The sequence below is a fragment of the Danio rerio genome, chromosome 8, assembly GCF_052040795.2.
Source record: "Danio rerio strain M-AB ecotype USA chromosome 8, GRCz13ab, whole genome shotgun sequence".
Classification (NCBI taxonomy): Eukaryota; Metazoa; Chordata; class Actinopteri; order Cypriniformes; family Danionidae; genus Danio; species Danio rerio.
Genome location: NC_141028.1, coordinates 24,793,660 through 24,814,674, shown reverse-complemented (window position 1 = coordinate 24,814,674; position 21,015 = coordinate 24,793,660). Strand labels below are relative to the sequence as shown.

The following is a 21,015-nucleotide window of genomic DNA, read 5'->3' as shown; positions in this document are numbered from 1 at the left end:
AATCTCCTAATACGTGCAGCACAATGTCAAAAATGGTGGATCTGTTCAGCAAAAGATTTGACTGTGTGTCAATGCATCCCAAATGACTTTAAAAAAAAAAACAATATAACTAAAGCGCTCTCCATTGTACTGAGTGAGAACGCTTCTCTTTATAACTGAATAGTTGCATCATCAATGACGTAAGCATGCTCGAGCTGGGAAGGTAAAAATGCAGTGTGATTTCAGTCCATCAGGGGAGAGGGGAAGGGGGACAATTGCACCAGGCATGGTTCAAGGCAATCGTGCCTAGTGTAAGCACCCCCTAATTCCATCATGTTGTCCCAACACAAATTAATTTAGTGGACTCCGGCATATTTTACAGTGTACTCATTACACTTGTTAGTTTTTTTGTGAATCGAATTACAAAATGTCAACTTGAACATCATTAAAATGACAGTTACAATATTATGGTAATGAATATTCATTCATTCATTCATTCATTTTCTTTTCAGCTTAGTCGATTTGGTAATAAATATTTCTCATCCATAAAACAAACAGTTTAATTAATGATGTAAATGAATGAATGTATCTTCGCCTCTATTTATATTAAGGCCAATCATTTTATGTTTGACAGATGTGGATATGTTTCATCCAAGGTCGATGAATCCAAACATCAGACGCATCAAAGCGACTGACCTTAGTCCTAGTGATGTCATCAGGATGTTTTTTTACCAAAGATGCATTAGATTGAAGATGGAAATCCATAAAAAAATAATGAGCGATCTTTTAAAAAGCCCCATGTGTCTTTTGCGCTACAGGCCTTCCTATTTTTACATTCTCCATTTAAAAGGCTTGTTGTTTACTTCTACCAGATACACAGTTGAACAAAAAGCAAAAACATTTTATTTCTTTTAATGATTACAGTTATGTTTTCTCTTTTTGTGTTTACAAAGGTACAACAAGGCAACCACGGGACGGAGAAATCTCAGGGGTGGATTATAACTTTGTGTCCATTGAAGAATTTTTCTCTCTGGAAGAGTCTGGAGCCTTGCTGGAAAGTGGGAAGTTCAAAGGTCAGAATCACTGTCTACTTTAAAACCACTTAATGCGTCTAAACTTGTTTCTCAACCAAACATCACTTCACAGCCCAACAGAGTAGAACATGGTATTTTCAGGATACTCAGAACATTTAAAGAAACCGATTGCCTCAATAGATTTAAAATTTTTTCCCTTCTAACTGAGACAACGAATAACCAAACTCATGTAGTTTGATTCTTTTTACAAATCAGATTAACTTAAACTCTTTAACTAGAGGTACAGATCTTCTTTGCTACCTCGTTCAATTGTAAATCGAAACAATCCCCATTGTTCTCCAGAGTGTCCCAGCGCAGAAATTTTCTAGGTATTCTTCACATGCTTTCATATTATTGAAGATTGCACATTTTAACAGTGTAAATCTAGTCTGGTTCCCTTGCAAAACCACAGATGTCTCACTGTCAGTCCACACTGTAAACCCTAATGTTGTCTTTACTTAAACAATCAAGTAAAGTTGACCGAACATTACTTAAAATTTAGCATTTTGGTCCTGTCACTTAAAAATATGAGTTAATTTAACTTATATACAACGAAAATGCATAATCTTAAGTTTTTAAGTATAGTAAGCTCAAAATCACAATTAATCCTTTGAAAAAAAAAATTATGTCGTCTTTTAGTGTAGTCCTGACTGTAAAATTCTAATATGTGCAACCTTTTAGTGCAAGGTCTTACTTATCAGAAATCAAGGCTTCTTGAAAAATTATTTACCATAATAGGAATAAATCGCTACTTATTTTTCTTTTAAACATTTTTTCATAGTATATAATCACACACAGAGACACACACACTGAACTGAACAATTTAAGTATAATCTACAAAACTGGCAAGTTAAATAAACTTAAATATGCATGTTTTGGGAGACTCATTTAAATTGAGGCAACGGGTTTACTCAATTTCGTTCAGTCAACTTATTAAGGTTTTCAGTGCAGTGTTGTGTTCATCTTTATGATTAGTTTTATTTATGTCAGCATTTCGCTCCACTGTCTGTCCACACATGTAGTGGAATGACAATAAAGCTAAAGCTGAACCTATCAACACTTGTCAGGTTTTGGTAACAGCACACTGACTTGTGTAACTCACAAATAGACTATTATACATTTACATGTATAAGTTAAGGATTATGCAGTATATTTACAGTAGTCTTAACACTTTGCAGCTCATCCACAGACAATTCTTTTCACTACAATGGTTAAATTGGTTAAAAATGTCATTGTAAAAGATACCTCAGTAAATCGCTACCTGTTCAAACTACTTATTTAAAATGAGCTGAATCAATCCAATTGAGAGTTTTTTGGGGGGAGAACTTAATTGTTTTATGGTAATTTCATTTTCATTTCATTTTTTTTCGGCTTAGTCTCTTATTTATCAAAGTTTGCCATAGCGGAATGAACTACCACCTGTTCCAGCATAAGTTTGAACCCTTTCAACTGCATCCTAGTACTGAGAAACACCCATACACACTCATTCGCACACATAAGCTACAGGCAATTTAGTTTATTCAATTCACCTATAGCGCATATCTTTGGACTGTGGGGGAGGACAACAGAAAACTAATGCAAACACGGAGAGAACATGCAAACTTCACACAGAAATGCCCAACTGGCCCAGCTGGGACTCAAACCAGAACCCTTTTTGCTGTGAGGCGACAGTGCTAACCACTGGGCCACCATGCCGCCCCTGTTTTATGTTCAGTCTACTTAAATTTGTAAAAACTATTAAGGTAATCTAATCGATTTGTGTTGGAACAATTGGGAAGCAATTGTGTGGAACCCAGCCTTTTTTTACAGTGAACAAACTGAACATTAAACAACAAAAAGGTGGCCTTCAAGATGCCTACAACATCAACATTGAATTCTAGGACTCTCACAGTTTTAAAAAGCCTGGATGTATGAGAGCTTAAATTTAAAAGTGAGATTTCTAGACCTTGAATTGAAATGAATAATGCAAATGAATGAAATATTAAAGTGCCATGGGAAACGCTAATGAATATACATTTCTCTAATTATACCAAGCTGTATAATAATGGGATCACTGAACATTTAAAATCGTTCCAACTATCCAAATCTTTAAACTATCTAATTGTAAGTTTTAGTTATTATAATAAAATTTTATTTATTTTAAATACCGTAGGTCAAAAAGGTTACAGCCATTGTCAAATAACAAATTAAATATTTAAAAATTGCTTATGAGCAAACCCCCTTCTCTTAAACTTAAGCCTTCTCTACATTTGTTAACTAAAAAGTTAACTAAATAGCCTTGTTTAATATTTTTTTATGTAAATGTTTTACATATCCACCATATATACCAAAAAAAATCAATATGGAAAATGTTTCTGAAGCTAATGATGATATTATGTGAGCATATGGAGCAGGCAGAGCTTGTTTTGGATGTGTAAGGAGTTATTTACTGTTCATCCGAGTTTGTGTGCGCATGCATCTGAATTTGTGTGCGCTCGTGAACACATGGCGAGGGTCAGGGCGTCACGCCAGAGCTCCAAAAGCTCAAGCCAATCAGAGTCCAGAGAAGCAGCCTCCAGACTGCAGAGAAAAGTGCCGTGCTGGCTCACTTCTGTCCTCCAAACATTATCAGCAGAAAGAGCTGAAAAAGAGCCCTAATGGAGAGAGAACAAGCGTGTAACGCAGACTGATGTCTCCGTTAAGGATCTCACACACAGCTGCAGACTCACACTATGACATCCTTCAAAGATGCAGCCCTCCGATTTATGAATATGTTTCCGCTGAGTCGTGTTTTTGACGCCACTGCGACACTTTACGTTCTTTTGTCTTTGGAAAGTAAGTAAGATATTGCTCGCTTATTATGTCCATTTCAGTCCCCCATGAGGTTTTTATGCAATCTGCTTTTTTGTGAATTTAAACAGCAAATGGGGTTGACTGATGTAAATGTCATACTTCTAGTGCTTTTGGCTTTTAATGTGCCCTGCCAAAATAATCTTTTATATATATATATATATATATATATATATACAGTACAGCAGTGTTTAAAGCATTTAGGGCTAGGAAGAAATCTTTTATGCTCACCAAGTTTGCATGAATGAAATGTTGCTCTTTTTTCTATGTTTTGAAATGTAATTTTTAACTTTGAGTAATTATTGTAATATATTGTATATTTCTTGTTATTGTTGAAAACTGCTGCTTCTTAATTTCGTGAAAATCATGATATTCTAGTACTTTTTTTGTTAAAAATGCTTCAAATCACGTTCGGATACATTAAACTTAAGACATGTTATAAAAGATGTTAATTAAACAGGTTATTTAATCATAACTGATCATCAGATCAGCATATTACAATCATTTCTAAAAGATCATGTGACATTGAAGACTGAGTAATGTTAAATGATTACTTTTTATTAACTCATTACTACAGTAGGACAGTAGGACAGTAATTTTTTCTACCTTTTTTTTTTAATACCGTTTTAAATTTTATTTAATGTTTACAATGCAAACCCAATTAGATCCACTTATTTGGTAAACAAAGCAAGTCTCTTATATAATATAGCATAATTGAATACACCTCATTTTGGAAATGAATATTTTTATTCATTTCTCAGTGTATATAGGCAATGTATTTTGGTGCATTTAAACATGCCAGATCTATTAAACAGATATATTTATTAAAATATTTTTTAGTCACCAAACATATTTAAAAATTGAACAATAATACAATTAAATTCGAGCAAAATATTGCAAACAGAACTACAAAACTGCAACCTACAACATTTCAACAAATGTTTTAATTTTTTTTGGTTTCTCTTGATTTTTCCTCTTTTTTAAATTTGTATTTAATATTTACTATAACATATATAACATATATAACAAATTTGGGTATGCTAGTTTTTGGATCGCTATTGTAAGATTTTGTTAGATAAGTTTCAGATTTGGCTGCAGTACTGATTAATCTAATGTATATGTAGAAAATAATATTGTATAGCTTCCTATTAAAAATATGAATTTAAAAGAGATTTGTGAGGGGTGTACTTTATATATGCTAAGCACTGTATCTACTAAAAGACAGAAAACTGTAGACAGAACAGTATTGTATATAAATATGAACTTTTTTTATATTTGTCAATAATGTTACTAAAATCATTAAAAAAAAACTTAATAAATACAAATTTACACACATTTGATATGCATTACACACAAAATGATAAATAAATAAAAAAGTAAATAAATAGTCAATGATTGGCTAAAAGTGTGTGGAAATCTGTGGATTGCTGCACGTGCAGATTCCATATAAGTACATATCCATTACATATCCATGTATTGATCAAATCTTAAATGCCTAGATGAATATAAGAGATTTACACAAAACATAAGAAAAGTCTCTTTTCTATCCAGTTTCTGACCCTTTAATTGAATTATCGTGTTTTGATTTGTGCGCAGCATTCAACGCTTGGAATGAAATGCCCGCTGTAAGGACAAATATTAATAGATGGACACACATATGATGAATGCAGATAGAAATGAATCATTCTGTTTAAAAATGTACATTTTAAAATAACGCTCTGTAACAGATAAAGCAAAAGGATTTCAAAAGCAAAAACTGTTTTTCCACAACTTGGCACTGCACAGCATCTTGTAATCCTCTGCGTGTTTTGTTGCCGGAGAAGTCTTGTGTTTGCATCTCTTTCATATTTAATCTCTCAGTACACACATGAATAATTGGGCTAAAAACGGAGTGATATAGAAGTAGGCGCTGATCTACTGCAGAGTTGTTGCTTTTTGTCTCACTGTGATGTCATAATGAGACCAAATCAGAAACGAGCTATTTTGGCAGCTCGCTATCAATAAAACCTGTTTTTAGACTCCCTTTGAGTTCTGAAACTTACACAATGGTTTTTCAATACAATGCCTTTTAATTTGTCAAATAATCAAAGGATATTTGATTGCTCAACCCGTGACCCCTTAAACCTTTACTGAACCCCTAGAAATACTACTAGAAATTCAAAATGTGGTATTATTTGTTTAAAACGTCTATAATTAACTCCAAAAGTGTTGCTAACACCTGAGCAGTGATGCCCCGCAGCCCATGAGTCATTTCTCAAGCCAGAAACCACTCCGCACTCCTACTTTTTTATCACTCTGTACAGGAGAAAAGAGGCTTTTCTCTGTAATCCCTATTTCAGTTTTTTTCTGTCTCCAATCACTCCTCCGCCCCCATTCCTTCTCCCTCTCTCTTTCTCCCATTTCTTTTTTTCTTCTCCAGTTGTAAATAAGCCACAGCAAGGAGTTTGGCATATGCTTCAATTAAAAATCTTTGAAACTGATGAAAATATATCCATTGTACAATAGTGAAGCAGACCCTTAAATAATGAGTGGGCATCTCTTGGTAGTCTTAAAGTGCAAATTGTAACTTTTACTGGAACACTATACTTTCGAAAAATGACTTTAAATCGTACTAAATGTGGGTTCTTAAGACTGTAACAATGGTAGCTCACGTTTTTGGTGTTAAATTATATATCTTTTTAGCAAGAACCATGGGTCTTAATAGTATTACGAATGTTTTATTTGTTAGTTTCTCATTATTTATTAATATTTCATTAGTATTAGTATAATAATGTATTTAAGTGTATTAATGTTAGTATTAATAGTGTTACTTTAAACATTTACTAATCATGTTATTTATTAATTGATCTGTCTGGTATTATGCAGTATCTTTAAAAAATAATAATTAAAAACAGGCCATCATTTATTTTCATTGACCTGAACTTGAAGCAAAAAATAAAAAATGACAGTGCACTAACAACATATACGATCAATAAATGACAATTGACAATAAATCACATGACAATAAACACAAAAGTAAATAAAAATAGAACAAGATTTGAAAACAGATGAGACCAAATTCCTGTGGGAATATTTTCAGTATTCTAAGATACCTTTAGGGCCATCATAATTGGATTTGGTGCAGTTCATTCGTGGTTTCTCTCTGAATCTGCAGATGATGAGCTTTTAAGTTGGCATCTAAAATACACAAAATCTATGTTGTTTGTATTAAAATGAGTTTGATTATGATGAATGAAACAAGTTACAGTTTGAAAGTTAAAATATAGATATTTTTAGACTGTTTTAAAAAACAAAAAATAGAAAACAAAATCCGCAAAAAAGGACAGAAGTGTTACTGTGTGTAAGACACTTTTTAGAGTTCAGTTTCTGTTTTGATTTGGGTGTACTTTAGATGTTCAGAGGTGGATTAATCTCCTGCTTTTGCTATTGATCTGATTGCTAAAAGAGCTTTGGAACATCCTTTCAGTTTATTAGTTTCATAACAACAGTGATTAGAGATTTTAAAACGAGTTTGACCTAGAGCTGCAGCAGCACCCAGGAGCAAAACAAAAATCTTTTTTTTTTTGGATGAAATGTGCTACAATTATATCAGTAAAACTGCTGACACAGAAAACTTTGACTTGAAAAGATACAGCAGGGGAACATGACGCATTGGAAATTACTTTTAGATTCAAAATCTGCTGGAAAGATGAACATTTAACAATTTTATGTTATAATTAAGCTAATTCACTGTTTAAGCAATTAGGCAAATTTATGACCCTAATCATGTGTACTCTGTGATACAAAAGGTCAGATTTTCTTGCTTCCTTTGAAACTGGAGTTGATCGTTTGGAAGATTCAGTCAAATCATGTAGGATAACATGGATCATCAGATTTTGAGGAGCTTTGGCTTCAGACCTGTGGAGTTCATGCCAGCTTGTGTGGGTTTGCTGGATTTTGGCTATTTTCAGATAAACATGTTCATTTCTTCAAAATGGAATTTAACTTTCAAAAGCCCCTTATTTGAGCTGCTTGTCGTGGTCTGCAATTCTAGAAATATTTTTTGTTTGTTTTTTTTTTTGGCTGCATTAGAAATTTACTTGAATGACAATGGCTCTTGACAAGGATTGTTTCATTTAGGGCATATAATGCATTGTGTCCAATGGCCATTGTTTTTGAGGTGTGCTGGTATTGCGTTTTTGGTTTAGGGGTTTGTAGGAGCAATTTTTAAAAATATTTAATGTCTTCAGGGAACTATTATGGCACACCTCGGCCAGTTCACATCGGTCCTGACAGCCCCCCCATTACATACCAGGAACATCGAAACCTCCTGAGGAACTTCCGTACCCGCAGCAAATCACTCAGCAACCTGGAAAAAGCAGTGGAGGAAGGTGACAACAGCGAGGAAGACTCTGGTCTGTCAGGTACTCAAGCTGTTGGCTGCAACTTTATTTTATATTAGTCACTTTTTTCTTAATTAATTTCAGGTAATGTCAGGTAAATGGTATATTTAGTCTATAAGATTATCTAATAAAGACAAGTCACTGTTAAAACAACAAATGAACTATTATTGAGGATTTTACATTTTGTTGCATTGGATTATTGACAAGTGAAGGTCAAGCTTGAACCATAAGATGCGTAAATGTCAAAAACTGCATAATGCATTATCTGTAAAAATTAGATAAGCTTAATGTGTTTGTTTTGAAATCTTGGTGCAATTTTGTGTACAAATTATGATTGCTGGGATAATTTTGTAAACTTTTTCTGTTGGTTTTAGTGACTTACTATTTTCAACAGCATCTATTTCTTATGAAGTACTGCAAGGCACTAGTTTGGGAACACAGGCTCATTGTGAAAACGTACCCCTGTATACATTTCTGGAGAGTGCAAATTATGTAGCCAGAGCTATGTATGGCTGCTTTTAATCTTTTTAATGAATGCTATGGGACAGTTTACCTCCGTGTGCAAGGCTTTTTTGTTGCCAGTTTGCCCAGTAGCTTGCTACAAATGTTGGCAGGCTTGGTCCCAAAGAATGGTCCCAGAAAGCAGGTAAAACAAAAACAAGTGGCAAAAAAAAAAAAAACAAGCAAGTAAATAACAGAGTAAGGCGTGGATGACACTCGCAAGAGTTATTTGAGATCTGAAAAAGTGTGCTCAGTGACCTCTGGTGGATTCACAAAAACAAAAACAGCAAAAAAACATACCTCTTGGAATGTATTTCGTGCTCTCCAGAAATGTATACAGGGGTACGTATCCGTAATGAGGCTGGGTTAAGTTTGGACATATGTTTGTTTATTAATTTTTCATTTTGAAAATATAATATTTTCATTCCATTATATAGTCAATACACTTATCAGCTCAAGACAAGCCATTGTTAAAACTAACATCTAGCTATTATTAATTTTTTTGATGAATTAAACCTAAAAACAAATCTTTAAGCACATTTCTTTACTAGCCAGTAATACGAAAGTCATTTTTGTTGTTTTCATGTAATGTGTACAATATTTTGAGTTTCATGTGCTATGCGAAAACTCCCAGCATCTTCAAATCTGACTTGACTTTCCATTTTGCCGTTATTTGGAACCCACGGATTTTTAAGACAAATGGATGTCAGCTCAGCCAGCACATGTTTGCAGTTTTACATTTTTGACATTAAAAGCTATGGAATTGTGTTCAGGATTGATGCCACTTCCGTATTAGAGCTGGCAAGAGGACAGTAACATGAACAGCATGACCTCACGCTGACCTGAGGTTGTCCAAGATTATACAAAGCGCCTGCATCTCATGCCATGTTGACTGTGTTTGGCAGCGGGGTCCGCAGGGGCCAGCAGTGCGCCTCCTACCACCATTGTCTCACCTAATCAGACATGGGACTTGGGCGGCGTGCGGGACGGAGGGCTTCCCATTGAGAACGGAGCACGTGGAGGGGCATTGCCTGAAAACTGGGAGCTGGCGTTCAGTGACACAGGAGAACCCTATTACATCAAGTGAGTCATCAAGGGGGAGAAGGAAAAAATGGGAAATAGAGCGGGGAAAAATAGACAGAAGGTCATTTGCTTCCTCTGGTAATTAAAGATTCTACTCAAAGTGATGTGACGATTTTGTATGTCACTTTAGATTTTTGACAAATAAAGGTGACATTTGAATTTGAAGATGCACTTCTGTGAAAACAAATTTCCTTTAATTAGTTAGCTTAATCGTAAAACATGAATTTATGAAACACATAAATTAAAATGACTTAATCTTTAGATCAAACTTTAGTGTTTAATGCTTTTTTTGTTATAAAAGGAAATATTTTAACTTTAAGATGCACCTCAGATGATAAATGCATAGTCATTGCCTTAATAAAAATTAAGTGTGGTGTTTATATCTTTAATACAGAGGTTTGAAAAACAGATAAATTATTGCTACAAATGGCTACTGGCCGATAAAATCGCTATCAATATAACATCATTGTCAATATTAATAAAAAAAAAAAGATTGGGTATGAAGTTTTGGTATGAAGCGCTATAGTTTTATTGAGAAGTGGCTACTGAGCGCTCGCATTGGAAGACATTTTCCAGGCACACCTAGTTAAGTCAGGAGATAAGGATGTCAGGATGTCGGCAGAGTGGCTTTTTGGTTTCTTTTCTTGTGCATGCCAGCCACTAGCTCCCTATTTGGTAATGCAGTCATACAATATCACAATTTGTGTTGTTCAATGTGTATTTGGATAATTATAGCTGGTTTCTTTACATGAAAGCTCAGATTTGATTATCATAATTTTATAGTTATAGTTCACAGAGTTTGATGTTGTCTGTATCATTATTATTCACACCTTACAAAATGTTGATTTACCTTAGTTGCACATACTTTCTAACATTTTATTTATCAAGTTTAAGTGTGTCTTTTACATTTGTTTATTTTATTATAAAGAAATTAGATGTATATTTTTTTAATATATTTTTGTTTCTATTTGCCTCAGTAATGTTGGCAAATTAAAAATAAAGTGGATAAAATAAAAAAATCATAATATTCCTAAATGTATTGTTAAAAATATTCAATAATTATCAATATTGAATGGCATAAAACATTATATTGTGATATATTTTTTGCAATATTTCAACTTTAAGATGCACATCATAGGATGTTTTCAGCCACTCTGAGGTGATTTTGAGTCTTAATTTGGCCACAACTTTCTCTGCCTTTCAGCAAATGCAATGGTTTTTGGTGACAAATCTTATTTGGAGACATATTGCTAAAATACTTTGAAAAATTACAAAAAATTCAAAAATACACTAGGCAAATTTACTACCCTTTCATTATATTTGTGGCTGTTTTTGCCCTTATTGACTTCCATTATAAAAACATTTTTTGATTGCAAAGCCATGAACCCATATACTAATGCATTCTTGATTGTTGTTTGTCCTTGTTTGTAAGAGGTACAATTTGTGATTTTTATTGTTAATCAGCAGTTACAGTGCAAAACAAAGCTTAAAATTATATGGTTATGTGGAGTATAGTGTATGTGTGTGTGTGTGTGCGTGCATGCATTTAATTTTAGGTTAGATTTAGATCATGACGTCTGGTGACCAAAATTCAACGTCTAGCCAGCGGTCAACATTATTTTGATGTCCAATAAAGTCAAATTAAGTTGATATTTGGTTGATTTTAGGTTGTGTTGGTACGTTGGGGTACAACGTCAATATGACGTCATGTTGACGTCCTGTGCGTGCAGGGTAGTAAACATAGTAAGTGTATTTCTGCATAAACACTATATTCTGCTGTTTTAATCCATAGAACTCCATATAAAAGCCAGAAACTGTTTTGCACAGGCATTTCTAAAGGGTCAAGAGTGCAAACTGATGAGCAACATGAAAAATTTGAAGTTTTACCTCTTACCAACAAGGAAAAACACCAACAATCAAGAATGCATGATTATTTGGTGTCATGGCTTTACAATAAAAAATGTGGTTATAATGGAAGTCAATAGGGCAAAAACAGCCCCAACACAACAAAAGGGTTGGTCAGTTTGAAGAATTATAGAAAATTAACTCTGCTTAAATGTGTTGAGACTGTATTTTTAATAATTATTTTGTCTGAAAATGTGATATTTGAGTTTTGAAATGCACATCATATATTTTGTTTTTGTATTTTGCATACATTTTGAGTTTAAAAATATGACTTTTCCACTTTAAGATGAAAATCATTGGATGAACACAATGTATGCTTTATGATAATAAAGTGTTTTTAATGTGTAACTGTAACCTTTAAGATGCAGTATAACCTTTACTTTTCCAGTAAGGAAAAGTGCAAAATCTTTGCCTTTAAGTTTGCTTAATGTGTCAAGTGTATAATTGTTTTGCCACTTTGCACAATATTTACTCTATTAAGATGCACATACATCAGTGAAAAGTGCATAATCTTTGCCTAGACCTATAAAAATGATTGTTTATTGTTTTCAAAACTGCTGTTGTATTTCATCTTAAATTTGCTGATAAAACCTTGTGAGCCGGAAAAACAGTCTCTCTCATTTCTTTCATTTTTCAGCCATAACTCAAAGACCACAAGCTGGCTGGACCCAAGGACTCAGGGCAAAGAGATTGTCAGCAAGACAGAGTGTGAGTGTATATGTGTGCATGTGTGTGTGTGTGTGTGTGTGCGTGTGCGTGCGTGCATGCTTGGAACCTTTCCACTTTCTGCCCCCAAACACACTCTCGCTTCTCTCTCTGCAGTCTTCACACACAAAGATTAATGACAAACCTTCCTGGAGCCATTTAGTCTTTCTCTCACGCCTTCATCTTATCCTTTGCCTTTCAAACCTTATCCACAATCCTCTCATCCCTCCCCGCTCGCTTCATTCTTACATCTCTTTTTCTCTTTTTTGTTATCTGTCACTCAACACACTCTGTTATATTTGAGAAGGTCATGTCTGCTATCTAATCAGGCAATCTTTATAAATCTGTTAAGAAAGCAATTTGTGCAAATGCATGTAATCTATTTTCCAAAATATGCAATCTGAGACATTCAGGGATGTCAATAGCATCAAGCAAGCGAAAAAAAGTGTGAAATGCCAAATATTTGAATTGGTCAGATACATGAATATTTGTATAGTGGGTATTTTTTATGTCCAATATTCTGTTCGTTTCAGTTTTACCTTTAATAATTAGTTTGACGTTAATTAAAATGTTGCTTTTTCTGAATGTTACTATGCTTTATATTTGTTTTAGAATATTTTTTCTTTTCTGAATACTATTTTTCCAACATATTTCTAAACATAATAGTTTGTTCTGTAGACTATTAAAAAAATAGCTTAAAGGGGCTAATCATTTTGACCGTAAGAGGATTTTTAAAAAATTAAAAACTGCTTTTATTCTAGCTGAAATAAAACAAATAAGACTTTCTCCAGAAAAAAAAAATATTACCAGACATACTGTGAAAATTCCCTGTTAAACATCGCTTGGGAAATATTTTAAAAAAGGAAAAAAATCTAACTTCAGATGTGTATATATAGGCTGCACGATGTTGGAAAACTTTAACATTGCGATGTTTTTTTATTCTGCGATATATATTGCAATAGGTTGTATTGTGATATTGCGATTTAAAATGGGGTTTGATGATTTAGTAGTTGAGTGCATAAATATAAGAAAAAAGTATAGATAAATTCAATAGAGAAAAAGACACAAATTAAATAAACAGTGTTTTATTATCGGACTGTATTCAGGTAAATATTACTGCCTATTCATCATTTTATAAACAATTCAATAAAATGAATTGTTATTAGTTTGTCAAAGTTATAAACGGTACAATTTCTTAAGTCTCTCTCTCTCTCTCTCTCTCTCTCTCTCTCTCTCTCTCTCTCTATATATATATATATATATATATATATATATATATATATATATATATATATATATATATATATAAATATATATATATATTTATGTAAACTGAATGCAAAATGAATGGATATTTGCAGAGACTGAAGTAAGGGTAATAGTTTTGTACATTAGGTTTTGCTACATAAATCAAAATGATGCCTTCAGCAGCCGAATGTTTATATTTAAGATGAATTATCCCTTTAAGTTTAAAGGATTTGTTTCTTTTTACAGCAATTTTAGATTTGTTTTATTTAGGGTCACCATTAGCCACAGCAATGCAATTTTAACAAGATACAACTTATTTGACAGAAAATACAGTCTGTGCATGCATATAAAAGTGGGGTATAAAAGTCTAAGAGAGTGGTATTTTTAAAAATAGGAATTTTAAAATGTATAACACATGTACTACACATAAAAACAGTGACGCACTATATATATTACATTCTGTCTGCTATTGTTTAAAAATAGTATATGGAACCCTATGAATTATGCAATTTTTAAAAGTAGTATGCTATATTGCCACATGTGCTTTTAACATTGCATGTATACGTTCAGTTGTGGTTATTTCGTATTTTTGATGCAGCTGTGTTAAAAAAATACTTTTGGCAGTTTGTTCAGATGATTCAAAAAATGCAAGTATTACCTGCTAATTTGTTGCAATGAGAAAGTCTTCTCAAATGCACTGCATTGTGGTAAACGGTGTTTACTATTACAGTATCAGAAAAGATACAAAAAAGATACAATTTTACAAGAACAGTAGTATATGATATTGTGCTGTTTTTTTTAAAGTAGCTACTTTTTATCTTCAAATGGCTTGATGGCATTTTTAATATTTAGTTTAATAATTTAGCATTTAATTTCCCAGTCCTGGGTTGCAGCTTTAAGGGGATCCGCTGTGTAAAACATATGCAGGATAAGTTGGTGGTTCATTCCGCTGTGGTGACCCCAGATTAATAAAGGGACTAAGCCGAAAAGAAAATGAGTGAATACATATGTACAGCTCTAATGGCGCCAGCAGATGGCAGTGTTGTATAGCAGTTCGCTGCATTGTTAAACACTGATGTTTAGGTTTAAGGTTATTGTTGGACTCTGTGTACTTGGCATAAACACTTATTTCTGTTTTTACTTTAAATGCAAATTTTCTTGTGTGTGTGTCTGTGTGCATGAATTAGTACCTGCATTCACAGACCAGCCATCTGATCTGAAGGGCTATTCCATACACACTCGCTTGCTGAAGGGACCCCGTGGGTTTGGCTTCAACATTGTGGGTGGCAGCAGACCTCGAGAGTTTCTGCAGGTGTACAGTGTCACTCCCGGGGGACCGTCTGCACTCAAAACAGGTAAAACACTTTTAAAAAGTCTTAAGAAAACAAGTACAAACACTGTCCGCAGAGTATCCAGATTATAGCAGATAATATTAGGATTGAATTTTTTGCAACATGTCTCTTTGGTGGGTCAGTTGAGCTATTTCTCAATGTACATGTAAAAATACTACACTGTAAAACCCAACAGTCAACTTTATCGAATTAAAATGAGTGTAGTTAACTCAAAATTGACTGAAAGTTAATTCTAGTCATTTGAAAAGAGTTTTGAACTCAGTGTTGAAGATAATGAATTAATTAAATACCTCTTTACTTTAACTTAAATGGAATAAGTTCACAGTACTCATATAGATTAGGTTTCCTCAAACGGTTTGAGTTGCCTTAACTTTTTGGGTTTTACAGTACTCAGTTGGTTTGAGTTCTCTTAATTTATTGGCTTTTACTGTGTTCAAATTGCTTTATTTACTCAAATGGATTAAGTTCACAGTATTACTCATGAAGATTAGTATTTGAACCTAAATACTTTATTTCAACTGATTTCCTCAAACGGTTTGAGTTAACATTTTGGGTTTTACAGTGTACTAAATAGATAACGGTGATAATTATTATTAAATATAGTGGTTTCGAAAGTCATTTTTCTGCTAGGCAAATTAAGAATTTGATACAGTTGTAAATTGGATTTTTATGCTTTTATTTTATGCTTTTATCCCCTGAGAAATAAGGGACTGAGCCGAAGGAAAATGAATGAATGAATGAATGAATGAATGAATGAACTTACTGTATTGGTTTTAAAAGGTCTTGTGAATGATGGTTTTCTTATTTAACATTTTTACTATTGTTTTACAATTACTAAATTATATAATTTTTGTTTTTATTATTATTATTATTATTATTATTGTTATTGTTGTTGTTATTACAATTAAATACAAGAGATTTTTGGGCATTTTTATTTTTATCTGTAGCATTTTTACTACAGTATTTATTAACTGCTAATGTACTGTATTTTATTATTAATATTCTAATCTTGTAATGGTTTTGAAAGGTCTGGGAGATGAACAATATTAGATTTTATTTTATAGTTGACTATTATTGCTTATATATTATTATTATTATTATTATTATTATTATTAAGCAATTTTTAGAGAAAAAAAATCATGATAAATTGCAAATGTCTTTGCTCATAATGAAACATTTCAGAAGAACACTCAGGAACATTTGGAAAGGCATAAGATTATTAATGTAAAAAATATTTTTATGAGGCAATTTTTTAATCTTTCTAATGTCACATTTGGACAAAATTTAAAAAAATAAAATAAAAATAAATAAATGCTTTCCTGCATGCCACATTCACATGGCAACACGGTCTCTCCTGGAAACTGCTATAAGTGGCTCCTGCTTTTTGATGCCTCTCTACAAATTTGCAGAACAGGAGATGGCACTTCAACAGGTCACTTCTTTAAATATTTATACATTTATGACAGACATAATAATTTAATAACATGCATAGATTTGTGCAGGGGACTCTTGAGGACGCAGTGAATCATATGTGACGTAACGGCACCTCTGACTTTAATGTCCTCTTTTTACATTTAAAAGAAGACAAAAAGCTTCATAGATCTGGATTTAAGTCAGACCGTTTATAGATGGAAGAAAAAGCCAGGCAAGAGAATAGGATCTGATGGATAAAAGATGAGCTGCTTGATTTTCCTCTCTCCCTATCCTCTAATCTATCCCTCCAATCCTCACTTTTATTTTAGGCTGGAAATCCCTTGACACTCCTTCTCTCTCTGGATTAGATTAGTCTGTGTATATGCGCGCGCGTGTATGTGTGTGTGTTTAGTGATTTGGAGGGTCTCATGGTTTGAATCTGCTGCTGATCTGCTGTTAATCCAGATGCGCCTGTAGGTTTTAATCTGCCTGTCTTTTACACACAACACTGTCTGCTCACGTGTGCCCACAAAGCCTCCTGCCATCACTTATCCCTAAAGGGGTCAGGCGATACATGATTTGATTTCAGTTGATTCAACAAATAGAATTTAATTTATTTTTATAAGTGTCATTTGTAATACTATTTATGTATGAACATGATAAAAATAGTAAAGATAATATATTTGGATATATAGTAATTTTATAATTTTAACAATAATAATAATAGCAATGGGCATCACGGTGGCACATGAGTTAGCACAATCGCCTTACAGCAAGAAGGTTGCTAGTTTGAGCCCTGCCTGGGTCAGTTGGCATTTCTGTGTGGAGTTTGTATGTTTTCATCCGGGTGCTCCAGTTTCCCTCACAAGTCCAAAGACATGCTCTATAGGTGAATTGAATAAGCTAAACTGGCCGTAGTGTATGTGTGTAAATGCAAGTGTATGGGTGTTTCCGAGTCTTGGGATGTTGCATGAATGGCATCCACTGAGTAAAACATATGCTGGATAAGTTGGCGGTTCATTCCGCTATGGCCACCCCTGATTAATAAAGGGACTAAGCTGAAAATAAAATAAATGAATAATTGCAATAATAACCATTACTTACTCACTCACTCACTCACTTTCACCTTAGTCCCTGATTTATCAGGGGTTGCCACAGTGGAATGAACCGCCAATTACTCAGACATATTTTTTACACAGCAGATGCCCTTTCAGCCACATCCCAGCACCAAGAATACGCTACTGTTCTCTGAATTGTACTGTAACTAACATACTGACAAGGTTCTCTTAAAATTAAAACAAATTCCAGAATTGTTAATGATCAGTGTTCTTGTTGACAGCGGGATGTCTTTCATTCTATTCTGTAAATTTTAGCACAAAAATATTACTTGTACATCTAATAACAATAATAATAATAATAATAATAATAATTCCTTACATTTATTTAGCGCTTATCAAAGTACTTTACATGAATCTCCTCATCCACCACCAGTGTGTAGCATCCACCTGGATGACTCAACGGCAGCCATATTGCTCCAGACCGCACACCACACACCAGCTGATTGGTGGAGAGGAGACAGAGTGCTGAAGCCAACTATGATATGGGATGGTTAGAAGGCCATGATGGACAGAGACCAATGGGCAAATTTGTCCAGGATGGCGGGGTTAAACGACCATCTGTTTTTCGAAGGACATTTTGGGATTTTTAACGACCGCAAACAGTTTATATAGAGACTATATTAATGTAACAACCACTTTTGTCTCCTCTGAAAGACGGCACTCACTGAGCAGTATAGAGTCCCCATCAATACACTGGGGCGTTAGGACACACACAGACTGCAGGTTGAACACCCCCTGCTGGCCTCACTAACATCACTCCTGTCAGCAACCTAGCTTTCCCATGTGGTCTCCCATCCAGGTACTGACCGGGCGCAGCCCTGCTTAGCTTCAGTACATCAGTTTCCATAATGTGTTTGGAATAATCAATCGGAATGGTCTCTTAACCTTTGCATGACCCAAAACATTTTTAAAGCAATTTTAAAATCTGGAAGTCTTGAATTAGGACAGAACGTTTAAAAATAGTGTTTTCATAACTTCATGGCTATGCTAGCATGTTACACATAACATTAGTTTTGTTAACTGGGAGTCGGTTTGCATTGTAGACTGAACTATTTAAATGTTATGCTTTAGATCTAAATCTTTACATCTCTACACTTTAATTCCTCTTGTACTCTTTGCACTCAAAAAAAAATCGGATTGTTTACAATTTGATTTCCCTTATGCATAAAAATAAATGACAGAAATCTCTCTCTCTTTCAGCGGATATCCTGGTGTACATCAACGACTCATGTGTGCTGGGTTTGTCTCATAAAGAAGTAGTAGAAATGCTGAAATCCGTCCCCATGGGTCACAGTGTGGATGTTGTTCTTCGTCGAGGTTACCCCATGCTCTACAACCCTGATGGCTGCCCCAAAACCAGTCTCGCCTCCCCTTCTGACACACCCAACACCAACCCTGCAGCCCCTGGTTCTGCTCAATCCCAGGTCCAGCATCCTGATGGACAGCAACCTGCCTTTGTGAACCTCAACCGCTCCATGTCACTCCACAACAACTTCTACCCCCGCATGCAGAAAGAGGCCTTGGATGCCAATGGGAACACTGCACCCCAGCCTTCCTACTCAATGGCCAATGGAAATGGAGTTGGAGGGATTATAGGGCTGGGGGCGGTGCCTTTATCAAACGGCCCCGCCCCTTCAGAGCGAATGAGCTCCAGTCATAGCGATACAGAGGTCAGCTCTGTTGTCACACGCAGGTAACAAAAATTTGACAGTCAGTTCATCTGAAATATCAAACCAGTTTACTTATTTTTTTCTTATTATTATTGATGCCACCCTGTGTACACATGCATTTATTTCCATCCTCTACACAGAGCTTCCCTTATCAGAAGCTACAACAACAACTCTCTTCCAGCCCCTTCTCACACCAATCACAGTTCCAAGTCTTCCGAGAGTGATTTCTCTTCTACTGCGCTCCCACTACCCCAGCCTGAGGTGGGTCCTACTGCTCCACCACCAGGAGCACCCAGCATCCAGCGGCCTCCCATGCCCCAAACATCTCTTGCCGTCGCACCCCCAACCGAGCACCCACCCTGTGGTTTCAACGGGTGTCCAGCCAACAACCCCCCGCGGCCTCTCCCGGGTGGCCTAGGGTCCCCAGGAGCCCCAGGTGGGGTAGGCTGTGGGGGAGGGGGTGAGCTGGTACCTGTGGCCTTGGGCAGGAGCGAGGGAGGGGGAATGGGTTTCAGTGTGACGGCTGGGGGGCAGGGAGGTCAGTTGGCAGTGGTGAAGAGAGTCTGGGACAGGCGACAGTGCCACTCCTTACAGCCAGGGGATGCCATTATTAAAATCAACGGGGCTGATGTGCAGAGCCTCAGCTTTGCACAGGTAATTCAGTAACTCTACAGTGTTCTGAAACTTTTTTTCTTATCTGAATCACTGCATATGATCTTTTTCATATGAACAGGTGCAGCGGGTGCTGCAAGAACATACCAAACAGGGGGAGGTGGTCTTACTGGTTTACAGAGGAGGTGAGGGTCATCGACACTGTGTTCATATTTCTACCATTACACAGAATATAACACCCTTCACTCATCATTGTCATGTTCTCTCTCAGGTCCTCTTTGCTCCCCAGGCTCCCCGAATGCCTATAAGAGACCCCCTCCTTCACTGGGCACTCCTGATCTGACCTCGCCCTCCTCTGATGGTGCTGTGCCCAGCCAGAGCACCCTCTCTCCCTCCTCGCCCTGTGGTGACCTTCCCAACCTGGTCCAAAGCACCAGCTTCCTGGACTCAGTGCCCGTTACCCTGACCCTAGAGCCTCGGGACTGGTTAGGAGTGGAGGACGGACCTGCTCAGTGGAGCCGAACTGCTGTCTCTAACCCTGGCGCAGTATCTAAAAGCCATGTGGACACAAGGGCAGCAATCTCTTCCAGAGCCATGGATGTGGAGTTGAGACGAAGACCAGGAGAAGGATTCGGGTTTGTCATTGCATCCCAGGATGTAGTGAATGGAAGTAAGTAGTCTTGTCAAAACCACTTTGCTACTAATCTGCGCTTACATTAAAAAAATGCATGGGTACCATTTTCTCTGTTGTACATGTAGTAACAAGTGCTAAGCCATCTGGTTCTTATTGATAGACTATTACATTCAAATCATTCCAGACATTTTCTTTTAATGACCACTGCATTTGATATTTAAAAAACTATCCATGTAATTCACTCTCATGGCCTCATGAGGTGCTTTAGTAGCTCATACAAAAAGAAATGCTCTTTAGCATCCTTTTTAGTAGGCCTGTGTTCCATACCCAAAAGCTGGTTTGAATACCACTTGGGGACAGGGCAAGTAAAAATGTGAAGGTTATGTTGGTGACGTGACCCGAATTGACTGGGTTTTGGGGTTGTGAGTATAAAAGAGGCCAGGTATTGAAAAGGTGGTCCAGAGTGTTTTTTTTAAAGCTTGATTGTGTTTATGGTCTGCTAAACATTGTG

The 21,015-nt window shown here is 35.4% G+C and overlaps 1 protein-coding gene across 5 annotated transcripts in view; it reads left to right on the top strand.

Annotated features, from left to right (window-relative positions):
* magixa (MAGI family member, X-linked a) overlaps positions 1-21,015 on the top strand; it is a 78,714-nt gene that overhangs the window by 29,823 nt on the left and 27,876 nt on the right. For all 5 annotated transcript variants that reach the window (XM_087264635.1, XM_087264633.1, XM_087264634.1 and 2 more), the window contains exons 4-12: positions 933-1,052; positions 8,111-8,284; positions 9,670-9,847; positions 12,390-12,460; positions 14,893-15,060; positions 18,789-19,281; positions 19,399-19,912; positions 19,992-20,055; positions 20,142-20,540. In XM_087264635.1, coding sequence (XP_087120761.1) covers positions 933-1,052; positions 8,111-8,284; positions 9,670-9,847; positions 12,390-12,460; positions 14,893-15,060; positions 18,789-19,281; positions 19,399-19,912; positions 19,992-20,055; positions 20,142-20,540 — 2,181 coding nt within the window. The remainder of the gene's footprint in view (positions 1-932; positions 1,053-8,110; positions 8,285-9,669; positions 9,848-12,389; positions 12,461-14,892; positions 15,061-18,788; positions 19,282-19,398; positions 19,913-19,991; positions 20,056-20,141; positions 20,541-21,015) is intronic.